This window comes from Corvus brachyrhynchos, unplaced genomic scaffold, assembly GCF_000691975.1.
Source record: "Corvus brachyrhynchos isolate BGI_N302 unplaced genomic scaffold, ASM69197v1 scaffold83, whole genome shotgun sequence".
In the NCBI taxonomy this organism is placed as follows: Eukaryota; Metazoa; Chordata; class Aves; order Passeriformes; family Corvidae; genus Corvus; species Corvus brachyrhynchos.
Window position 1 is genome coordinate 6,739,703 of NW_008238464.1, and position 19,940 is coordinate 6,759,642.

The 19,940-nt window shown below is 43.0% G+C and overlaps 1 protein-coding gene and 1 long non-coding RNA gene across 4 annotated transcripts; both read right to left on the reverse strand.

Annotated features, from left to right (window-relative positions):
• Positions 1-206: 206 nt before the first annotated feature.
• LOC108447355 lies at positions 207-5,308 on the reverse strand. 2 transcript variants are annotated; one of them, XR_001862881.1, is made up of 3 exons: positions 5,294-5,308; positions 4,516-4,648; positions 207-2,008 (listed from the first exon to the last, which is right to left on the reverse strand). It is a non-coding gene; the product is annotated as an uncharacterized LOC108447355 (long non-coding RNA). The 2 variants fall into 2 exon arrangements; XR_001862880.1 differs by lacking the exon at positions 5,294-5,308 and having other exon boundaries at positions 4,516-4,665.
• Positions 5,309-6,787: 1,479 nt separating this feature from the next.
• Positions 6,788-12,168, reverse strand: LOC103617617 (coagulation factor X). Of its 2 annotated transcripts, none has more exons than XM_017736991.1 (5): positions 11,716-12,168; positions 9,843-10,093; positions 8,971-9,088; positions 7,964-8,179; positions 6,788-7,913 (listed from the first exon to the last, which is right to left on the reverse strand). In XM_017736991.1, the coding sequence occupies exons 1-5, from the start codon at positions 11,963-11,965 to the stop codon at positions 7,588-7,590; spliced, it is 1,161 nt and encodes a 386-aa protein (XP_017592480.1). In that variant the 5' UTR covers positions 11,966-12,168; the 3' UTR covers positions 6,788-7,587. The 2 variants fall into 2 exon arrangements, with proteins under 2 accessions (XP_017592480.1, XP_017592479.1); XM_017736990.1 differs by having other exon boundaries at positions 6,788-7,872; positions 7,923-8,179; positions 11,716-12,167.
• Positions 12,169-19,940: the final 7,772 nt, after the last annotated feature.

Sequence of the window (19,940 nt, forward strand, 5' to 3'; positions counted from 1 at the left end):
AATTTTTACATACCACTGAACTGGCTGCAAAACAAATAATTTTTTTCTCTGGATTGAAATAAGGCAGAGGATGTCAGGTTCAGCTGGTAAGAGAGTTAAGCTTTTATTAGTCTTGAAGTATTAGTTCCCCTTCTAGAGTTAAAATATTTTCAGTTGTGAATTATTTAAATAATACTTCATATAAATAATAACATATAACAATATTGTAGTTTTTAGGGTATGCAATGCATTCACTTTATTATAGCCAAAATCATTCTATCAATAACACTGGTGAAGAAGGTATCTCAGAAAGAAAGCAAGAAGATATCAGAAGAGCAGTGATTTTGGTGACGATAACCAAGCCTTTCCAATTCAATGAACTTCATCTAACAGCTCATTTCACTCAGTGACATGCACAGTTAATTAGACTCTTGTGGATACATGACTGTGGGGAATCACAAAAGGTGGAAAGGATTTTAGGTGTGAGAAATAGAAGCAGACCTCAGGAAATAAAGTAAGGGATTTAGAATTCAGCTTTGCCTGGGAAAATTAGAAGAAGATACAGTTATAAGCAGCAAGGACATTAAAAGACAATGGTTAGTTCTTAGGCTTGGCCTAGATGGATGCTGAGGTTGCAAAAAGTATATTTTGTTAGAGAGGTAAGTTTAAGCTTAATAATGGGATGTTGTATGTTATTATATAAGGCATAACAAGTGACTGTTGTGTACAATGGAGGTACATGCGCTATTATAGATAGGTTAAGACAGATGTCTGTTACTTTTAGAAGCACACTATTGGCCAAAAAGGCTTTTAAGAATGCTTTGCAGCCAGGAAATCAGGGGATGTCTCTGTGACAGCGTGAGCTCTGTACCAACTTTGTCTCAACTCTGTATGTGAGACTGATAAAAGCTCCTGGAACACTTGTCCGGGCCCCCCGTCCCGTTTGCCGGAGATCGCCGGCACATGAGTGGTTTTCACATTTTCTAGGTTTTTTCCTGTATACATGCTTATAGATCTAGAAAATCAGGTAGCCTTTTCAGAGGCTTTTAAAGCGCTGTCCAACTCTGATACTGTCTTGCTTTGATATTATTCTAGTCCAGCTTGTTTCTGTAAAGAATGTACTGCCACAGAAACATTGAAGTAGTTACAACTTTCATGGCAATGGTCAATTTGAATGAAGGCAAAGTGTAACTTGTTATTAATGTATTTAGGTTGCCACGTGTTAACTGCAGAAAACCTGCAGTTGTTAGAAGAAAAGAGAAAGGCAGATTGTATTTCTTTCAAATTGAACAGGTGATATTTGACGAGAAACAAGTGAGTTATAACTCAGTCATATTATGTTACTACCACTGAGATGATGATGAATCCTTGTGAACTGTGTACTGTAAAGGGAGAAGTTTCTCGGATTTCCACTTATTTGGATCTGTAGGTGTTCAGCATGTCCCAAAGACCTTGAAAATAGACACCAACTTTTATCAATCAAAAATCTAACCTGTTACTTTCTAATAAAATCCTCCATAGCATGAAAGGCCTGTTTCAGTCTTTGGGAGAAGAGGAACCTGAGCCCTGTTGTAATCACCAGTTTCTGATATGGCTTTACCCCTGCTGGGACATGGGTTTTATAGTCCCCTGAGAGAACACACTCAATTGCACAGAATACTTTCTTGAGCTATTTTTGCTGCCACACATCCCTCACAGCTGCATAATTTGATGTTACTTAGAGTTACGTCCTTTAGCTAAGGTCTTACTAAATTTATTATCAACAGCTTAAGTAAGCCATGTGAGAGGCCTGCACAATTAACATTATTCTTTATGCTACAGTGGCACTGCAACACATCAGCATTTCCCAAACGTGGTACAGACGTGATGTGTCCCATAGAATGAACTATAAATGTGGCTTTGTACCTACAGAAACACAGGTTTTGTCATTGCCCAGGGCATAGCCAGCAGCACAAGAATATAAGACTCCAGCTTCAGTTTTGCAGATGTGCTCACAGTTCCCAAGTTGACCTTGCATCACCTGGTATGACTACAAAGGAGACAAAGGCAGGTTACAGATCCATGGTGACTTCATAAAAGTATAAGCAGCTTGTAAAAGCTGGCTCGCAAACATCAGTCAAACACCCCACTACTTCAGGAAATACAGTACAATTCCTGCAAGAGGCCTTAATAATAACAACAGATGTATTATTATTTTAAAAATGGTAAGTTGTCAACATTAGGTAGACCACTATTATTCTACATCTAATGCTGTGTTTCCCAGCTGTAACTAACAGCCCTTAGAGGGCAGTTCAAGGAGCAATCTGTACTTGCCACAGCAGCCGTCGTACTAAGGCAAAGATGAATGTGGGTGTGGGTAAGAGGCAAATATTAGCAACAACTAAAGCATCAATAATAAATGAGGTATTGGACTCTTAGTAGATCCTTGCAATATTCCTTTGTCATCTGTATATGGCTCATGCTACCTCAGCTCAGTCCTGGTATTGCAAGATCACAGAGTGAGAGAGCACTTCCTGGCTCCAACGGTACAAGAGCAAGTAAACTGGTCCTAACAGATGTTGTCTAACCTGTTCCTACAGATTCATAATGAGATTCCACTGCTCACCCACACTCCTTAATTAGCCTTACAATGTCTAAAAAGTGTTTCCTAACATCTAATCTCAGTTGCCCTTATAGTGATGAGATCCCATTACTTCTTGCCCTAGCTGTTCATCCTCATGAAAATGAAGAAGTCTGGCTTTTATTATACATTTTACAAATTTCTGTGGTTGTGTGTTGTGGGACCAAAGGTGAAATTTTGGTTCTGTGTTTACATAATTGCCTTCTATCTATGCTGGACCACTGTTTCTGTTTCCCAAGACTGCCTCAATGCTCATCTCCACTTATGGTAGTCCTTCCAGTCTGAAACGAGGTAAAGAAGCAGTGAGTAAACACTCTCTTCTGTCTTGCATGTTACTGTGGAAAACACCAGTGTCAGAGGCCTTCAGGCTTGCCTGTATGGAGCTTTGCACTCCGTATGATCTTTCAACCAAGTGGCACCGTTTCTTGACCAGATTTGCACCAAACTTACAAATGTTTCTCTTTCTGTTGCGATAAGTGTCAGATAAAATGATGTTAGAAGCCTCCCTTAAAGAAGAGACCTGAGGTTTACTCCATCTTTTGCAGCCACCCAGCCTGTTATCCTGTCTTTGGAGAAAATTGATGTGATTTTTCTCTTGGAAAAATTTGATGTGATTTTTTCCTGACTAGTGGAATTCGGCAGTTTCTTTCTTCCTTCTTGAGTGCAAGTTATTTGGTACCTTAAGGAAGAAAGACTTCCTTCTCCATCGGGCACAGACTAACATTCTTCGGCTTTCTTCCTTTATTCATATACTTAGATCAGCTCTTGATTTTCACATCATGTTTATCTTATTATATTTACTCCTCGACTTTTCTGGTTTTATGTCAGGATGTTTACAATTCTTTTATACAAAGCTAGGCACTTTTATACTTCCTTTTGGAGGTCAGGTCACTGAAGATCTCAGAGTTTTAATCAATTGTCCTGTCCTTTCCTGATCTTGGGACAGTTTTGATATATGCCTTAAACACTTTGGGGTTTTGTGGGGATTTTAAAAAGAGACTCTCTTTTAAAAATATATTAATTATATTCTCTTGTTCTTTTTCTTTACTTCATTAATGAGCTCTGTCATTTTAACAGTTACCTTTATGGAAGTCACCTTCCATCTTTGTTTTGTCAGCAACTTCTAGTCTATATGTATTAACAGTAAATGCACATGAGTGCACTCAAAATTGCTTTCTACATGTTTATATGAGAAGATTTTCCCTGAAACAATCTGAAGACTGTCAGGGCACCCTGTATCCCACTAAGTACCTCTCCCATCTCATCTTTGGGATGTCAAAATCTACCTCTAACTCATAGCTCTTATAATGGAGATGACTCAGGTGTTTGTTCAGTTGTCTCCAACCAGAGACAACAGCAAAAATAAAACATAAGGCATGCAACATATCTGCAATATGATTGATAAACTTGGTCTGTAGAGAAGATCTCAGGGTCCAACCTGAAAGAGAGGTGGGATGATTTATCAAGTGGAGATGTGAAAATTTTGTGGAGATTTACAAAAATACAGTGGGTAATGGGGTAGGGTTCTTGTTCCCCTCTGCACAGTTAAATATGGTGGGTATCATTTTGTCCCTCAGCAGCTTACAAATGGAAAGTAAGGATTATTTAGTGATCACATTTCTTGAGAATATGAAAAATAGCCCATTACTTGTGCTGTGCTTTTGAAAACACTACATGTTGACATACTGACCCCATAATTTACACTGACATAATTGTCAGTCCAAAATGGTATTCCCCATGTGCCTGAGCCCTGGATCTCATTCCACTGCAGCTGGCAAAAAGAACCAAGGTGGGTGAGACAGCAAAGCTACTGGCTGTTCACTCATGCCCCCTGCCTTGCAAAGCAAAAATATTGACAACTACCTGTGTGGTTTAGGCAAAGCAGCACAAAGCCAAGTTAAAGCAAACGTCTCTACCTGTCTGCATCATCTGAAGGAAAAGGAGGACAACGGGAAGAAGCCACATTGTCCCGCGATGACCTGCCATGCCCATCCTCCGAGCTCTCTGCGCATCACCCACCGCTTTCTCGGCAGGGCTCTGGGGCAGCTGCTAAATGAGAAACACCACGGTGCAAAGGTCATTCACTCATGAGAAAACAAAACCTCTAGGAGCAAAGTCTGTACTCAACGTCACCATGGCACAGTGTTAAGACACAAAAAAAAAGTGAGTGTGCTGCAGCAGTGCCACCCTGATAGCTTTGTGCTGGCAGAGCACCTCTAGGAGGCTTTCCTCTGGAAATTTTGACAAAGCATCCCTAAGGCAGCTGGACTATTTGGGCAGCAAGGAGCTAGAGTAAGTGATGTGGCTCTTGCCCTTGTCCCAGGGAAGGCAAAACAACCAGAAACAGAGCTTTGTGCCTCCTGCAAGCTGGGCCAAAGCAGGAAGGCACCCAAGAAGAGAGGAGCAGATCAGGGCACAAAGTTTGCAGGCCTTGGCAAGCACATTGCACAGATGTTACCCACCAGCTCCATCACAAGCACCCGGACAGAGCACACTTCCCCAGATTCATCAATTTCCATCTTATTATGAATGTTGGGGGGTGGTGGGTTTTATGTGCTGTTTTCTCTTGGTCAAACCACTCCAAGGGAACAGCTCTTGACAGGGCACTGTGCTCTGGGAATCAGCCTATGGAAGACAATCCTGCAGGGTGAGTCACCTGTGCCAGGGAGCAGTACACAGGAAGCTTGTTCTTACCATGCTAGTGCAGGTCACAAAGCCATGATCCTAACAGTGACACTTTGCTTGCGTTGCTCACCTGGAAACACAGAAAACAGGGGCTGCAGAGACCTCCAGGGGCACCCAGTCCAGCCTACTGAGACAACAGGGGGTCAAGTTGACCTCTATTATAGTTTGGCATGTTTGCCAAGGCTCCAGGGAAGGAGCTATCTGGGAAGCTGCTTCCCGTTGGACACTGAGCCTGCTGCAGTGTGTTTTTTCTCCCATACTGTAGGATACCCCAACAAAAGGCAGCTTGCCCACATTTGCTCCTTAGGGCAGCCCCCATCGTGCTGCACACCTGACAGCTACTTACATCTCCCACTCTGGAAGACACCTGGCATCAGAGACTTCACTGCCCTCCTGGGAAAATCTACTGCAGGGCTTCTCTAGTCACAGGGCTTACTTACCATCCTTCTTTTCTTCCCTGAAGTCTCAGAACTGGCTTTTCCTTGAAGGCAGAAGAAGCATGAGCACTAGAGGGTAGCTTAGAACCTCTCTGCCTGCCGGCCTTGGTACAGGCATGGAGTACACGTCAGCTTTTGCCTAAGCCAGCTGTGGCTGCTCGTCAGGAAGAATTCTGGTATCTTAAAATCCACCAGTGTACTCAGCAGCTGTGTGCTGTACCCCTTTCCTGGATTTTGCAATCTGTTCAAATTTTGCTATGTGAAATTACTCCCAAATCATTTGTCTACATTAAAAAAAAGTGTGCTTGAATTCCACCTTTTCTTGCAGGCCCTAGGGTTGGTTATGACCTTTGACAGGAGGCCCAGAGGCAAGCAGAGGTTTCACTCATGTCCTCTCAGCATGGCAGAGATGCTGGCACACAAAAAGCAATGGCCATCAAGTGATGCCTTTGGCTGCCTCAGCACCATTGCAGCCCAGTCTGTGTTTTGCTTCAGTCCTTAAGCTCCACTGAAGTAGAAGAAAGCCCTCAGCAAGAGTATGTAAACGGGATTTGGGTAGGACCCAGACCTCAGGTTTTCCGTTGAAGAGGGATCTTTCACCCTGATTGAGCACAAGGCAGAATACGAGAGGGACAAAGGATTTGAACAGGAATCCAGGGCACAGAAGAACTCAGGGAACAAACATTGCTGAATAAACACTGAAGCAAGCCCACTGAGGAGTTATAGAGGTCAAGACCATCACGCTGGGGTAACTGACCTGCCCACTCACCTTCCTGCCCACAGTTAGTGCTGACTGCAGCAATACTTGCTGTTTGCAGAGTTGTATTTTGAGTTTGTCAGCCTGCTTTGCTCACAGCACCTGCTACATGAAATGAACCAGTACCAGCTCAAACCCTGAGAAAGAAGTAGCAGGTATCTAATGAAGTTCCTCAGAGAAGAGGGGAGCATTAGAGATTGCAGGAGCCTTGGAAAACCCACCAGGATGGTTTGTTATGGGGAGAGCACACAATGGATAGAGGCTGATGGGGCTGGGCTTGTTAGGACAAAAAACCCAAAAAACAAGAACAAAAAAGGAAGAATGTTTTATTTCAAATGCTGGTATACATCAGTATCACACCTAACAGAAACACCTAGAACAATACCTGTGCAAGGAGCTTTCCAAATGTCAGCCATACAAAATCCAGAACAAGATACAGAAAACGGCGACCATACACATATATTTTTTCTGATGAGCAGAGTGTTCAAATTAAACTGAAGTGAAGCACAATCCTTATAAAGCAAAACCCCTTTATAATGAGCTGATTGTGATCTGAGCAGGCCATTTTGTGGCACATGTGGTTATTTAGCATCACACTTTGAAAAATTAGTTGTGTCTCAGCTTTTGCCACGCAAGATCCCCCGCTCCCTTATTCTTCTGAACACATCTGAAGGTAGAAGCTAAACAACTCCAGCAAGGACGAACTCCCTGCTGAGCCAGGTGGCTGCAGTATGAGGATTAACTGAGTCCTGTCCTTCCTGCTTTCATCACAACTAGTGAATGTTCATAACATGTTTAGGAGCCTCTGGCAGGAGCACTCGTGTCAACAGACAGGCACCAAAATGGCCATTGAAAAATAATTAAAAGAAGCCAAAGACCCCGCTGAGCAGCCATTTGGTTTGGGGGAATTCCCTCATTCAACCAGCTCCAAACACCACCACAGTCCACAGAGATGTGCTTTAAAGCCAGCAATAACACAAATGGAAGCAGCACCATAACTTTACGGAATCGGATCTCAAAATGGGCTTAGCAGATGCGGGACAAAAAAAGGTTCCATTTCCCATCCTGCACCTTGGCAGCTAACACAAGGATCAAGGGACACACCACCTCTACATATTCATGACCGTTTTTACCCAACGCAAGAACCGGGACAGCTTGGTATAGACACCATATTTGCCTTTCCTTGCACATCCTTCGCCCCAGCTAACAATCCCAGTAACAAAATAAGTATCCTTATACCTGGTCACATGGGGGCCACCACTGTCTCCTTGGCAAGCATCTTTTTGCTCTGTGTCATAACCAGCACAGAACATGCTCTCAGTTATCACAAAGTTAGTGGATTGCTTGCAGGTGCTCCTATTAACATAGGGGACTTCAAGCACCTTCAGTTTTTTTGGGAGTTGTCCACCATCAAATTCACGCCCAAAGCCGCTAACTCTCCCAGGGATTTTCGTCCGCCTTCAAATTCACGCCCAAAGCCGCTAACTCTCCCAGATCTTTGGGTCATCAGAACTTCATTAGCAAAGTCTGCTTTGGGGAGACACGCTGCCACGACGTACTCCGAAAACATGACAGGTTCCTTCAGCTTTAATAAGGCGATGTCATTATCATAAGTCTCAGCAACAAATTTAGAGTGAACAAATATTTTGTCCACAGTATGCATTGTTTCAGACTGTTCTTTCTTCTCTCTGTCCACTTCACCTGTACAAGAGTATTAAAAGGGTCAATAATGTGCAGAAAGTGTAAGAATTTAAGAACAACCTTGACAGAGGCAAAGAGTAGCATATTCATTCTGAGCACTTGGCCCAAGGCCTCAGACCACACATAGAAACTGTAAACAGGTATGGCAATATTTCTTAGCGGCAACTGGATTGGCTTTGGTCCTGAGATTTGGTCTATGGAGATTTTTGTACCAGTTCACATAAAAGCACAAGCTGATTCAGCTAGACTAATGCAACTTTGTGTGGAAGCACTTGCAGGAGCTTGAGCCTGGCTTAGAGAAGAGCCCGTGGTCTGGGTCAAGACTACAACAGTGACAAGATAAGGCTGGGTTGATCCTGTGTCCTGGCTCAAAAGTGAAGCAATGATAAATCTGAGTTTGTTCTTTTGTGCTCTATTCAATGGGCCATAGCTTTCCTGAGTGTTCCTGCAGGAACAAACGTGGATGCTTCAGAAGCACCAGGATTGATAAGCTTCCTGCAGAAGCACTGCTCTGCTGAACACATTGATAGCCAACATTTCTAGAACATTTGACCTTAATCACTTCCACCTAGCTGGCAGAGAAGAACAACAGGCACCACTATCACCTTCCACATCAGCTGCCCCTGTTCTTACAAAGCAGGATGCTCACAATAACAAGACAATCTAAAAAGCAGCAAAAAGGTAACAAACCTTAATGAATCACGAGTGCATCTCATGGGAGGTTTAGAGCACAGAAGGTTAGGCACAACAGATACTCCCACCTCACAGGAGTAAATTAAATAATCGCTTACCAACAACAACTTTGATTTCTTTGGATTGGTTTATGCAATGAGCTGCAGTAAGTATAAAATTTTCATTCAGAATAGTTCCACCACAAAACTCTTCTCCTTCCTCGTTTAACAGAACAGCCTGTGAAGCAAAAAGGGTAAGGGCAGAAGGAAGAAGTGCAGTTGAATGGCGATCAGCTACACACAGGTAACTGATTTCTCTGTGCACCACAGAGATGCTTCTTACTGCAACATGTACGTGGCCCTCCAGGTCTCCCCTAATATTGCATTCACAGGTGCAGGGGCCACAGATTGACGCCTACTGCTACAGAGTCTCAACTGTCTTCTTGTGAAGTTAACATTTGGCTTCCATGTTACCTCACTCCCAATGCTGAGTAATGTCCCTTAGGGCCCTGACTGACTGAGCAGGCGGAGTGCAGACTCTGGATCACCTCACGCCTTGGACTTACCTCCCCAAAGAATGTCCCAAATACAGGAATTCATTTTGGCTGGTCCAAACTCAAGAGTAAAACTGAGGCTGAGGGTGTATTTGTCAAGCAGAACGCCTGCTTTATCTGCTTTATCACCCCGCTCTCGGGGGTGCTGCCTGAGTGGACGGTCTCAGACAGAACCAAAATGTAACCTGCAAAAATGGCCTGGGAGGCCAGCATGACCCCAAAATCCTCTCTGGTCTAAAATGGCACAAAGTCTTTTGTTTTGACACTGTGAGGCTGCAGTTTGCAGAACCGCACATCCAATTGCCCAGGGTCACACAGTTCAGCTACGCCTCGCTGCCACTGGCACGTGACATGGCCAACCAGCTGGAAGGAGCCACTGCTCCCCTTCCCTCAGAGACACGCTCTGACCACATGCAGGGCAAAACTCCCACCATTTACCTGCCACGGGCATTGGCCAGGAAGACACTCATCCCCACCTACTATCCTGGTATCGACATTTGGATTCCTGCTTTTTGTTCTGTTGTCAGGCTGAGGGGTTGGGCTTTCTGTGGTAATTACAAAGTCCTCCTCTGTGCTTGTTTCATTTGTGGGGAGGCCTTCTTGATCACTCGTTCCATTGCTATAGTCAGCGGGTAAAAGAACAGACCTTTTTTTCCTTGTCACAAAAACTTTTCCACAGGGGTATTTTACTGTAAAGAGAAGAACATTAAAATTGGAGATGGAGGGAACACCAGCACAAGAAGAAACTTCTTGGAAATACCATCTCACAACATATAGTGCAGCTTCCTTGTTTTCCAAACAATAGCAAAGTCTTGGCACATGCAACAAAGGAAAAAGACTATATGGTTTGAAAAATGAATGCTATTTTCTCATCATGAAACTTCTCCTTCACCTTCCATCTCATGACAATGTTATGAAAGTACTTAATACATCATCTTCAATTATTTACATTGATATATTCATGTAGTTCCTCTTAATAAAATGTTCTTAATTTGGAAACTGAGTGAAGTGCTTTATTTTAGGAATAGTATGGCTAATGACAGCAATTTACTATTAGCTATAAAGGATATAAAACCTGACATGATGTCTAAATGGTTGACTTACTCCTCCCCTGTGGTATTTTGAAATAAAACAAAACTGTCCATATGTACATAGCGCTAATCATAATTACCCAATCTCTTCAGTTACTAGTTGATAAGCTTAACTGCAATCTAAAGTATGATTTTTTTTGCGAGCTGCTCTTTTGTATGGCCTGTAAGTGTTTATGTAAAGGAGATCGTACTGTGATCACTTTTCTCAGTGTGTCCTCACCTTGAGTGCCATGTACAGGTTTTGGTGTCTAAATATATGAAAGATATAAAGCTCTTAGAGAGTGTCCAAAGGAGGGCAACAAAGATGGTGAAGGGCCTTGAGGGGAAGCTGTGTGAGGAGCGGCTGAGGTCACTTGGTCTGTTCAGCCTGGAGAAGAGGAGACTGAGAGGAGACCCCATTGCAGTTACAACTTCCTCCTGAGGGGAAGAGGAGGGACAGGCACTGATCTCTTCTCTGTGGTGACCAGGGAAAGGACACAGAATCACAGAATCCTTTTGGCTGAAAAAGACCTCCAAGATCATTGAGTCCAACATTTGACAGATCATTACCTTGTTACTCAGACTATAGCTCCAAGTGCCATATCCAGTTGTTTCTTGAAAATCTCCAGGGATGGTGACCCCACCACTTCCCTGGGCAGTCCATTCCATTTCTGGACAGCCCTTTCCATGAAGAAACCTGAGAAAATGGCAGGATGTTGTGTCAGGGGAGGTTTAGGTTGGATATTAGAAAAAGATTCTTCACCCGGAGGGTGGTTGTGCAGTTGAACAGGTTCCTCATGGAAATGGTCAAGGCCCCAAACCTGACAGACTTCAAGAAGTGTTTGGACAACACTTTCAGGCACATGGAGCTATTCTTGGGGCAGTCTAGTAAAAGACCAGGAGCTGGACTTTGATGATCATTGAGGATCCTTTTCAAAGCAGGGTATTTTGTGAGTCTAAGAATTTTTGATTCTCTTGATAACAGCGTAATTTACTCTGAGAGGCCTCACTGAGAGGCACCTTGCAAAGGGTCCAAATCACCTAGATTTTGATCCAATCCAGCACAGCACCTCACAGATGGAAGGCTTTGGAAATACAAATCACTTGGCCTCACTGCTGAGTCTGTGTCATGTAGGATACTGGTGGTTCAAAAGACATTCTTCAGCTGTGAATCGAGACATCCCTCAACACTGAAAGAAGCCTCACCACCATTGCTATTGGTTTATCTCGTGGCTTCTTACCTTTTGAGACACAGTGTTTGCCATCCTCTGCTAGAACATACCCATCTGCACAGGAACACAATACATCCTTCGGCCCATCTCTTTTGACAGTGCAGAACTGCTCACAGTCTCCGTTGTTTATTCTGCAGAACTTTGGTATGACTATAAAAGAGATGGTGGGAGAAAAGGTGTACATAAACACTGACTTCACAGAAGGTCTGGGAGTTCCCCAAAACAAAACACACTCTTTAAAAGGGATCTTTATCTCCATCTGCCAAGCACCTGAAGCACCTTTCAGGAATAATGTGAGCGCTGAACATCAGCTTGTGCCTTACAAAGCAGCCACCTCCAGCACACAGAAAGTACTTGCCGAGTCCAAGTGGGCTCAGTGGCCATGGCATGGTGAGCTTAGAAAAGCAGAGACAAATTGTCAGGGGAAGAATGAACAAACCACTAACAGAGAACACAATCGTGTAAATCCTCACACGATTCCTCCCTCCTGCCCTAAAAAACTCAACTCCTCATCACCCACCTTGTGTTTGTTCTGTTGTCAGGCTGAGGGGTTGGGCTTTCTGTGGTAATTACAAAGTCCTCCTCTGTGCTTGTTTCATTTGTGGGGAGGCCTTCTTGATCACTCGTTCCATTGCTATAGTCAGCGGGTAAAAGAACAGACCTTTTTTTCCTTGTCACAAAAACTTTTCCACAAGGGTATTTTACTGTAAAGAAAAAAATGCTAAAATTGAAGATGGAGAGAAACACCACCATAAGTGAAAACTACTTGGAAACATCAAGGAAAAAGAGTGAAATAACATGGCTCAAATGAGGAATTTGTTATTTTTATAAAGGATGTAAAGAACAACATCACGAGGCTATGTTTGACATCTCTGATCAGTTTTCTTGTAACTGGGCAAAAATGTGCAGGTGTAAGTAGCACTACATTTAACTATCTAATGTTGTCAGTTTCTATAATAAGAAAAATTTTGAAAAGAAATGTTCTGCAGGCTGCTATTTTATATGCATGTATGTATTTAAGAAAATGAGTTATTACTGCAATTAATTTTCTCTTGACAACAGCAGATTTACTCTGGTAATTTGCTTAGAGGCACCTTGCAAAGGGTCCAAATCACCTAGATTTTGATCCAATCCAGCACAGCACCTCACAAATGGAAGGCTTTGGAAATACAAATCACTTGTCCTCATTGCTGAGTCTGTGTCATGTAGGATACTGGTGGTTTGACGGTGTGTACACAAACATTTTTTTTGTGGGAAGGTAAAGTTATACATAGTGGTCAGAGTCTACATAATTTACAGTGAATTCTGTAAAACCAGACAGGACATTTCTACATTGCAACTACTGGCTAAAAACCATCAACTTTTGTTTCATTAAAGGTCATCTCAGGCCTTGTGCATGTCTTTTGTCTGCAGAGCTGTTCATTTAATGACACACATACCAGTATATTAAACAGAAGATAATAAAGCCCCCAAACTTTACAAAACCCTGCCAAATTCACACAAGGGGGCAAAACTTCTGTTTTGGACTGTTTAGAGCACCAAAATTTCCCCACTGTATCCACTGAGGTACGAGCTTGAGCTTCAAGTTATTACTTCTCACCTCACACTGCCCACATCTGTGCTGGCGTCTCAAGTTCTGCAGCCTTTCTTCCTTTCCCGGCCACAGCTGGTTGACCTGACTCCAGGGCCCCAGCCACACATATCTCATAAACTCAGTTACATGGAGAACAGGGAGGTAACTCTTCATTTGGAGACACATTTCATGCAGCAGCCTTCCTCCCACCCCATCTCATTCCTTTTCTGATGCTCACTGACTGACATGGTCTTTCCCATTTCGTGCTCTCCTGCAAAAAAGGCGTTCCCCCCTCTCACTTGTTCTCTGGGATGCACTGTTTCATAAAAAGTAGGATATCCAGCAAAGTGACCCTTGTTTAATAATTCATTGCTATAGACAAGACAAATTTTAAATTTCTATATTTTACCACCTGTTCTACCTCTGTTTGGAGCAGGGTCAGAATAGCTGGGACAATTTATTTTATCAAGTACAGCTGTAATGTTTGTGTGGGAATTAAGAAAATCAGAGCGAATAATGGGGTAGGGTTCTTGTTCCCCTCTGCACAGTTAAATATGGTGGGTATCATTTTGTCCCTCAGCAGCTTACAAATGGAAAGTAAGAATTATTTAGTGATCACATTTCTTGAGAATATGAAAAATAGCCCATTACTTGTGCTGTGCTTTTGAAAACACTACATGTTGACATACTGACCCCATAATTTACACTGACATAATTGTCAGTCCAAAATGGTATTCCCCATGTGCCTGAGCCCTGGATCTCATTCCACTGCAGCTGGCAAAAAGAACCAAGGTGGGTGAGACAGCAAAGCTACTGGCTGTTCACTCATGCCCCCTGCCTTGCAAAGCAAAAATATTGACAACTACCTGTGTGGTTTAGGCAAAGCAGCACAAAGCCAAGTTAAAGCAAACGTCTCTACCTGTCTGCATCATCTGAAGGAACAGGACCTAACCTGCAAAGATTCATCTACATATCCTCAGTTTTGCAATCTCTTTTTGGTGGCCACTCTACGACGGTGTGTACACAAGCCTTTTTTTGTGGGAAGGTAAAGAGATTCGCTTAGTTGGTTAGAGCATGGTGCTAATATGGACAGGGTTGTGGATTTGATCCCTGTATGGGCCATTCATTTAAGGGTTGGACTCAATGATCTTCGTGGGTCCCTCCAAATCAGAATATTCTGTGATACTGTAATTGTGGTCAGCACATATATACAGTGAAGCCTGTAAGAGAAGAGGACATTTCTACATTGCAATTACTGCCTAAAGATATTGAAGTTCTGGCCTCTTGCATTTCCTTATACTTTCTGCACTGTTTCATACAAAATGCAGGATATCCAGAAAAGTGATGCTCGATAATTTTCTGCTTTAGATAACATTATCTTATCCTCCTATTTCACCACCTGTTCTGCCCCTCTTCGGAGCCCCTGAAACAGCAATGCCCATAGTGGAAACAACATGCAAGAAACTACTCAACCTAAGGATACAGCATGCTCCCTCTGTGGTATTTCTGGACTGTGATCTCATCTGCTGCAGCTTTGTCTGCCACAGGGAACAATTACCAGGCTTTGTGTCCTGCACCCTTACATTAAGATTCCTTTTCTACCTGCATGTGGCCAAAACCAATAGCTCTCCAAATGCTCCAGCCATGGAGGCTCTGGAAACTGATGTCCCTTCCAGAGGGAAGGCAAGACCAACATTAACCAAAAAAAAGACAGACTCAAGGCCTACATCATAACTTCTGGTTTCTTCCTCCTCTGCAGTGCCATAGCATTCTATTCTGTAGTGATCTTACCTAAGCAGCATCCTAGTGTTAGAAAACACACTTATTTAGTCTTACCCTACACTGTAGCTGCAGCTGTGGTAATGAGTTTTATATCAATATTGCACAAATTGCATAATCCCCTACAAAAAAGGAAGCAAGAGCAAATTGTTCTAGTAACTTGGCTGAACGTAGCTGTGGTTTTCAATACTTCTGAACACCCATTAAGCATTTGAGGGCTGTGGTTTAAAAGGTATGAAAACTGACATTTTTGCTAAGAGCACTGGCACTGATATTCTGCTGCTTGTATTCTCATGAGAAAATGGTTTGAAATATTCCAATCCTGTTTACTGTAACACTGACACAGGGTTTGCTTGAAATTTCAGTCTGTAGGTTGCAGAGTTCATCCCCTGCTTAGAGGATTGTGAAAGTCTGTGTCTTCTTCATGGCAACTGTCTTGGTTTTTCTGCAGATTCCAAAACACAAAGCTGAGCTGTCTTTGGTCAACATTTTTGAGGTACTCCTCCTAGGGTGCAAACTGGACATATACTTTCTGGGGAACATGTTATCAAACACTAATACATTAAAAATCTGTTCCCACACAGTACTTACAAATACTAGAATCCTAAAAAATAAAACTCACATATTTAGATAAAAAACCAGAAAAGACTGTTAGGTAGTATTTGCTGATCTACTGGCATATTTTCCTTGAATACCAAACAGTTCTGTAAAAAACACATCCCACAAAATGCTCTATAACACTCTGGCATGGAAGGTGACAGGAAACCGGCAAGTGACTGTGCAATGCAATTTAACTTTGTGTTGGTTATAGCATTTAAGAGACATCCTTATCTGTGACTCTTTGCATCTTGAAAACACCCATCTGGGGATGCCCCTCTGAAAGAAAACTATCTGGCAGTCCCACACAGAGTTTCTGCTTCTCACTGTCCTTTGCATGCAAAGGACCACTGTTCTTTTTTTGAGAGGACAAAGGTCAGCCCAGCAACTGGAGACAGCTGAACCTTACCTTCAAATGAAGCGATTGGGTTCAAGTAACAGCAGGCAGTAAATCAGATTCCTTTTTCAGAGGAAACACAATGTGAGGGTGTCCCAGAGGGAAAAGAGAGGAAGCAAGGGAGCAGGAAGGGGTTACTTAAGACGTGCATCCTTTCAAACCTTGCAATAAAGAAGCTTAATCTTCTAAACAAACACAGATTGTTTCTTACCTACATAGATGTTCCAGAATTCCTCCTACAGGTAAGTGTGGGAAATGGGTAATAAAAGGAAATAGAGTTAGATAAAAATTACTGGAATCCTCAGAAAAATATTAGACTTTTCATACACAGGATATTTGCAGCTAACAATTATTAAAAGAAATATTTACAATATAGGTACATACAGTGCCTTGCAGCCCACCACTACCATTTAATAACTTAAAATCATATGATCCATATGGTGCCCAGCTTTACAGAAACAAGGCTCATGCATTTTTCAGAAATACCTGAACCTCCTTAGAGATTTCCCAGTGTGACTCACTCAGCATAAGCCACTTGATTTCTTGCATAACTATCTTTCCACCAGTTTTGACTGAATTCACTTATATTCCCATAATGTCAAATTCTCAGCCTCGATCTCCACCCCATACTCCCATCAATCAGGACCTCACAGATCCTGACATTTAAAATATTTTGTCTGATTTGTGTTCTCCTTTCTGTCTGCACTGAGGACTGCAGGATGCTGTATGTCCAAGACAGTGCTTTCCAGTGACATCTGGCCACCAGGCAGAACAGGCTGTGCCGGTTCTGTTATAGGTAAGTCAACATTCATGATCTGAAGTACACTGGCGATGCACCCGCGACTCCCCACCCAGGACACCTCAGGGCCACTCCAAGAATATTCTGGCCATCGAGTAATGCTAAAGAGAAGTGAATCTGGCCTTAGCTCCAGTTTCAGAGCAGTTCTAAACAGCCGCATAGCTACAGTCTATGTTTGCAATATCACCTTTTCTACTGACTCCAGGCCACACAGCTGCCCCATCTCTTTAACTTTCCCTTGAGCTTGGGAACAAATCACATTTCTGTCTAAAGTTAAGCAAGCCATTGGGGTAGGGCAGGTGACACAAGAGTCACACAAACTTCATTCCAATCAACATTGAGGCATTTAAGAACTGTTCACAGTACACATTCTCTCAATTCACATAAAGAGTGCTACAAAATTACAAGCAAAGCTGCTTGAAGTAAGTTCAGTTAAATTCCACCATGAAGTCCCATGTCAGCATTTGCCTTCTTAGACTTCCCATGGACTGCCTTGACCACAATCATGGCACTCAGCTATGTCACACAGATAGGCTGAACGTATTTCCAACACTGGGAGCAATAAAGCCATTGAAGGTCAAACAACTCTCAATGGCAATTAAACAGATCAGAACAGGTAAAAGAATGGAGGCTTTAACACGGGCTGGCCTTGCAAGAGCTAAATTAAGTCTGTTATGGGATGATAAATGCCTTAGCAATTCCACCCACAGTCAGTCACTATTTGTTCTTCATGTTAAGTGATTTGGAACAACTTGTGAGTTTTGATGACTAGCTCAAAGGACTTGAATAGTAATTTTAAAACAGGAAATATATAGACCTATGTTTAATATTAGTTCATCCTTACAGTTTTCTCCTGGTCTTCGAAAGCTTCTCTTGCTTCTTCTTTTGAGCAGCGCTCCTCATTGCACTCTCTTTCAATATTCCCTTTCTTCAATTCCTCGAAGAAAGAGTTAGCACGTTTTGCTCTTTCCAAGAACTTGTCAGCATTTTCTTTCTTGATGAATACTAGATAGCAGAGAAAAATGATATAGGCGGGTAACATTTGGTGGTGCAAAAGAGTCATGACAAATAAGTGAAGTAGAAACAAAGTCAAAACAGACCACAGCATCTGTACACAACATTACCTGTGAGGTTAGTCCTCACACAGGCTGATACATCCCAGGATCTCTCAGAGCAGTCTCTCTCTGAGAATCAGTAGCCTCAGAACAAAATGTAGGCCCCCAAAGTTCTCTCCTACTCTTTTGAATCTTGAAAATAAGAACATGCAGGTTGTCAATGAGGGCTTATATTACTGTTGCTCCTACTCAAGACTCAGTTTTGAATAGAATGACTTTCACTGAATGCTGGGGAGATTACATTCCTTGATTTGTTTTTAAAGCTGACCGCCAGGCAACACCACGTTGTATGTGTCTGCTCCATGGGCTTGTGTTGCAGAAACTAAATGCCACTCAAGAGGCAGCAATGAGTCTTCTAACAGATGGAAAAAGGCCATGTATGAGTTCTATGGCTCTTCACCACTCCAAATCCCACTGCACTGCCCTGGGATCTTCGTACCCTCTTGACAGGACCTCCCAATTGCCTGTAAAAATGTACCTGCCTTCCTGATATATGTGCATGGAGAGCTAAGGCAGCTACCTTATAAGATTTTACAAAGAGCAGAAGTATATGAATATCAGCTTTAGCAAGAAAGTACAGCCTTAAGTCAGTTTGCTGAGTTGTTTTATTTCTGAAAAGCTTGGTGTCACATCAGCCTGAAATCTGCTACCTTCAAGATTCAGGTAGCTGTTGATTTAAACTGGAGGATCAGAGACATTAAACTCATCTCAGGCACTTGCCTGTGTGAACAACAGCATTACTCTCCAGTGACTTGTGAACAACTTACCAGGCAGGAAGAATAAAAACAGCACTGGAGTCAATAAGTTGCCAACTACCCTGTAGAAAGTATATGTTGTAGGAAAGTGTGAAGAGTTTGGAATCTGGCATTTAATCAAATTCTGCCACCTGGAATTTACATTGAAAAAATACTTTCCAATCACAGGCTGGAGTGTGGAAGAGTGTCCTACAGATGAGACTTCAAGGACAATGGCTTATGATCATTGGGAGGCTTGCACATACCTTCTGAAGCATTCTCCATACAGTTTAATTCAATGATAAATAAACTTGCTAATAGTAATTATATACCCTAATATCCTCCAAGTGAGCACAGAGGAGACTTATTCTGCTTTCACTGAAATTGGTGGATCATCCACAGGGAGACAAATTCTATTTGTGTTATTTACATTAAGCAATCCCATGCCTAATTTGAAGCCCCACTTACTTTGAAAAGGCTCAAGGAAAGCTTACAGAAAGTGCTTTTAACTTGCAGCTCAGCAACTCTTAGTTCATTCACCCACTATCTTATTTGCCCTTAAATCCCTCTCTTCAGTGACAGGAAAGTGACAGGACACAGCCGGTGGGGTTATCACCTCCATATTCCTTTGCTTTCATGCCACCCGCGTAAGCGGATGTTTTTGAAAACTTGACCTAGACCATTAGTCTTCTGAGGCTGCTCGTTCCTTTTCCCAAGCTCTCTGTCATGCTTCCTTCTTTAGAGACATCAAGGAGCAGCAGGCATTTGTCAGCTGAAGCAGGATTCCAGAAACATGCCAAAGACCTTGTTTTAAACCCCAAGCAGTCTGACTCATTGAAGGAAGAGTTAACAGCTTTGGAAAAGTCGCTTGCTGATGCTGCCTTGGACTTAGGCGTTGACCCTGGTGGCACAGAGGGCAGCGGGACCTGCTCCCCCCTGTGCCCTAGCCCCTCCACGGCCAAATGCATCCAAGCAAGGCTTGGCCAGATTTCCCCTGACACACGAGAGCATCTCAGGCTGCGAGGGCAGCTGTCCTCCCGATGCGAACGACAGGCAACCCCATTTCCCCACCCCATCCCCGAGATGCCCGAGCAGCGCCCTGCCCCCGGTGTGCGGGGTCGGCACAGGTGCTGATAAGCCTTCAGCCGTGTGGAAACCGAACCCGCAGGGGAAGACGAGCCGTGGGGTGCCCCGCTCCCTTTCCCCGCCGCCGCGGCTCCCGCGACTCTCCCCGGGCGGG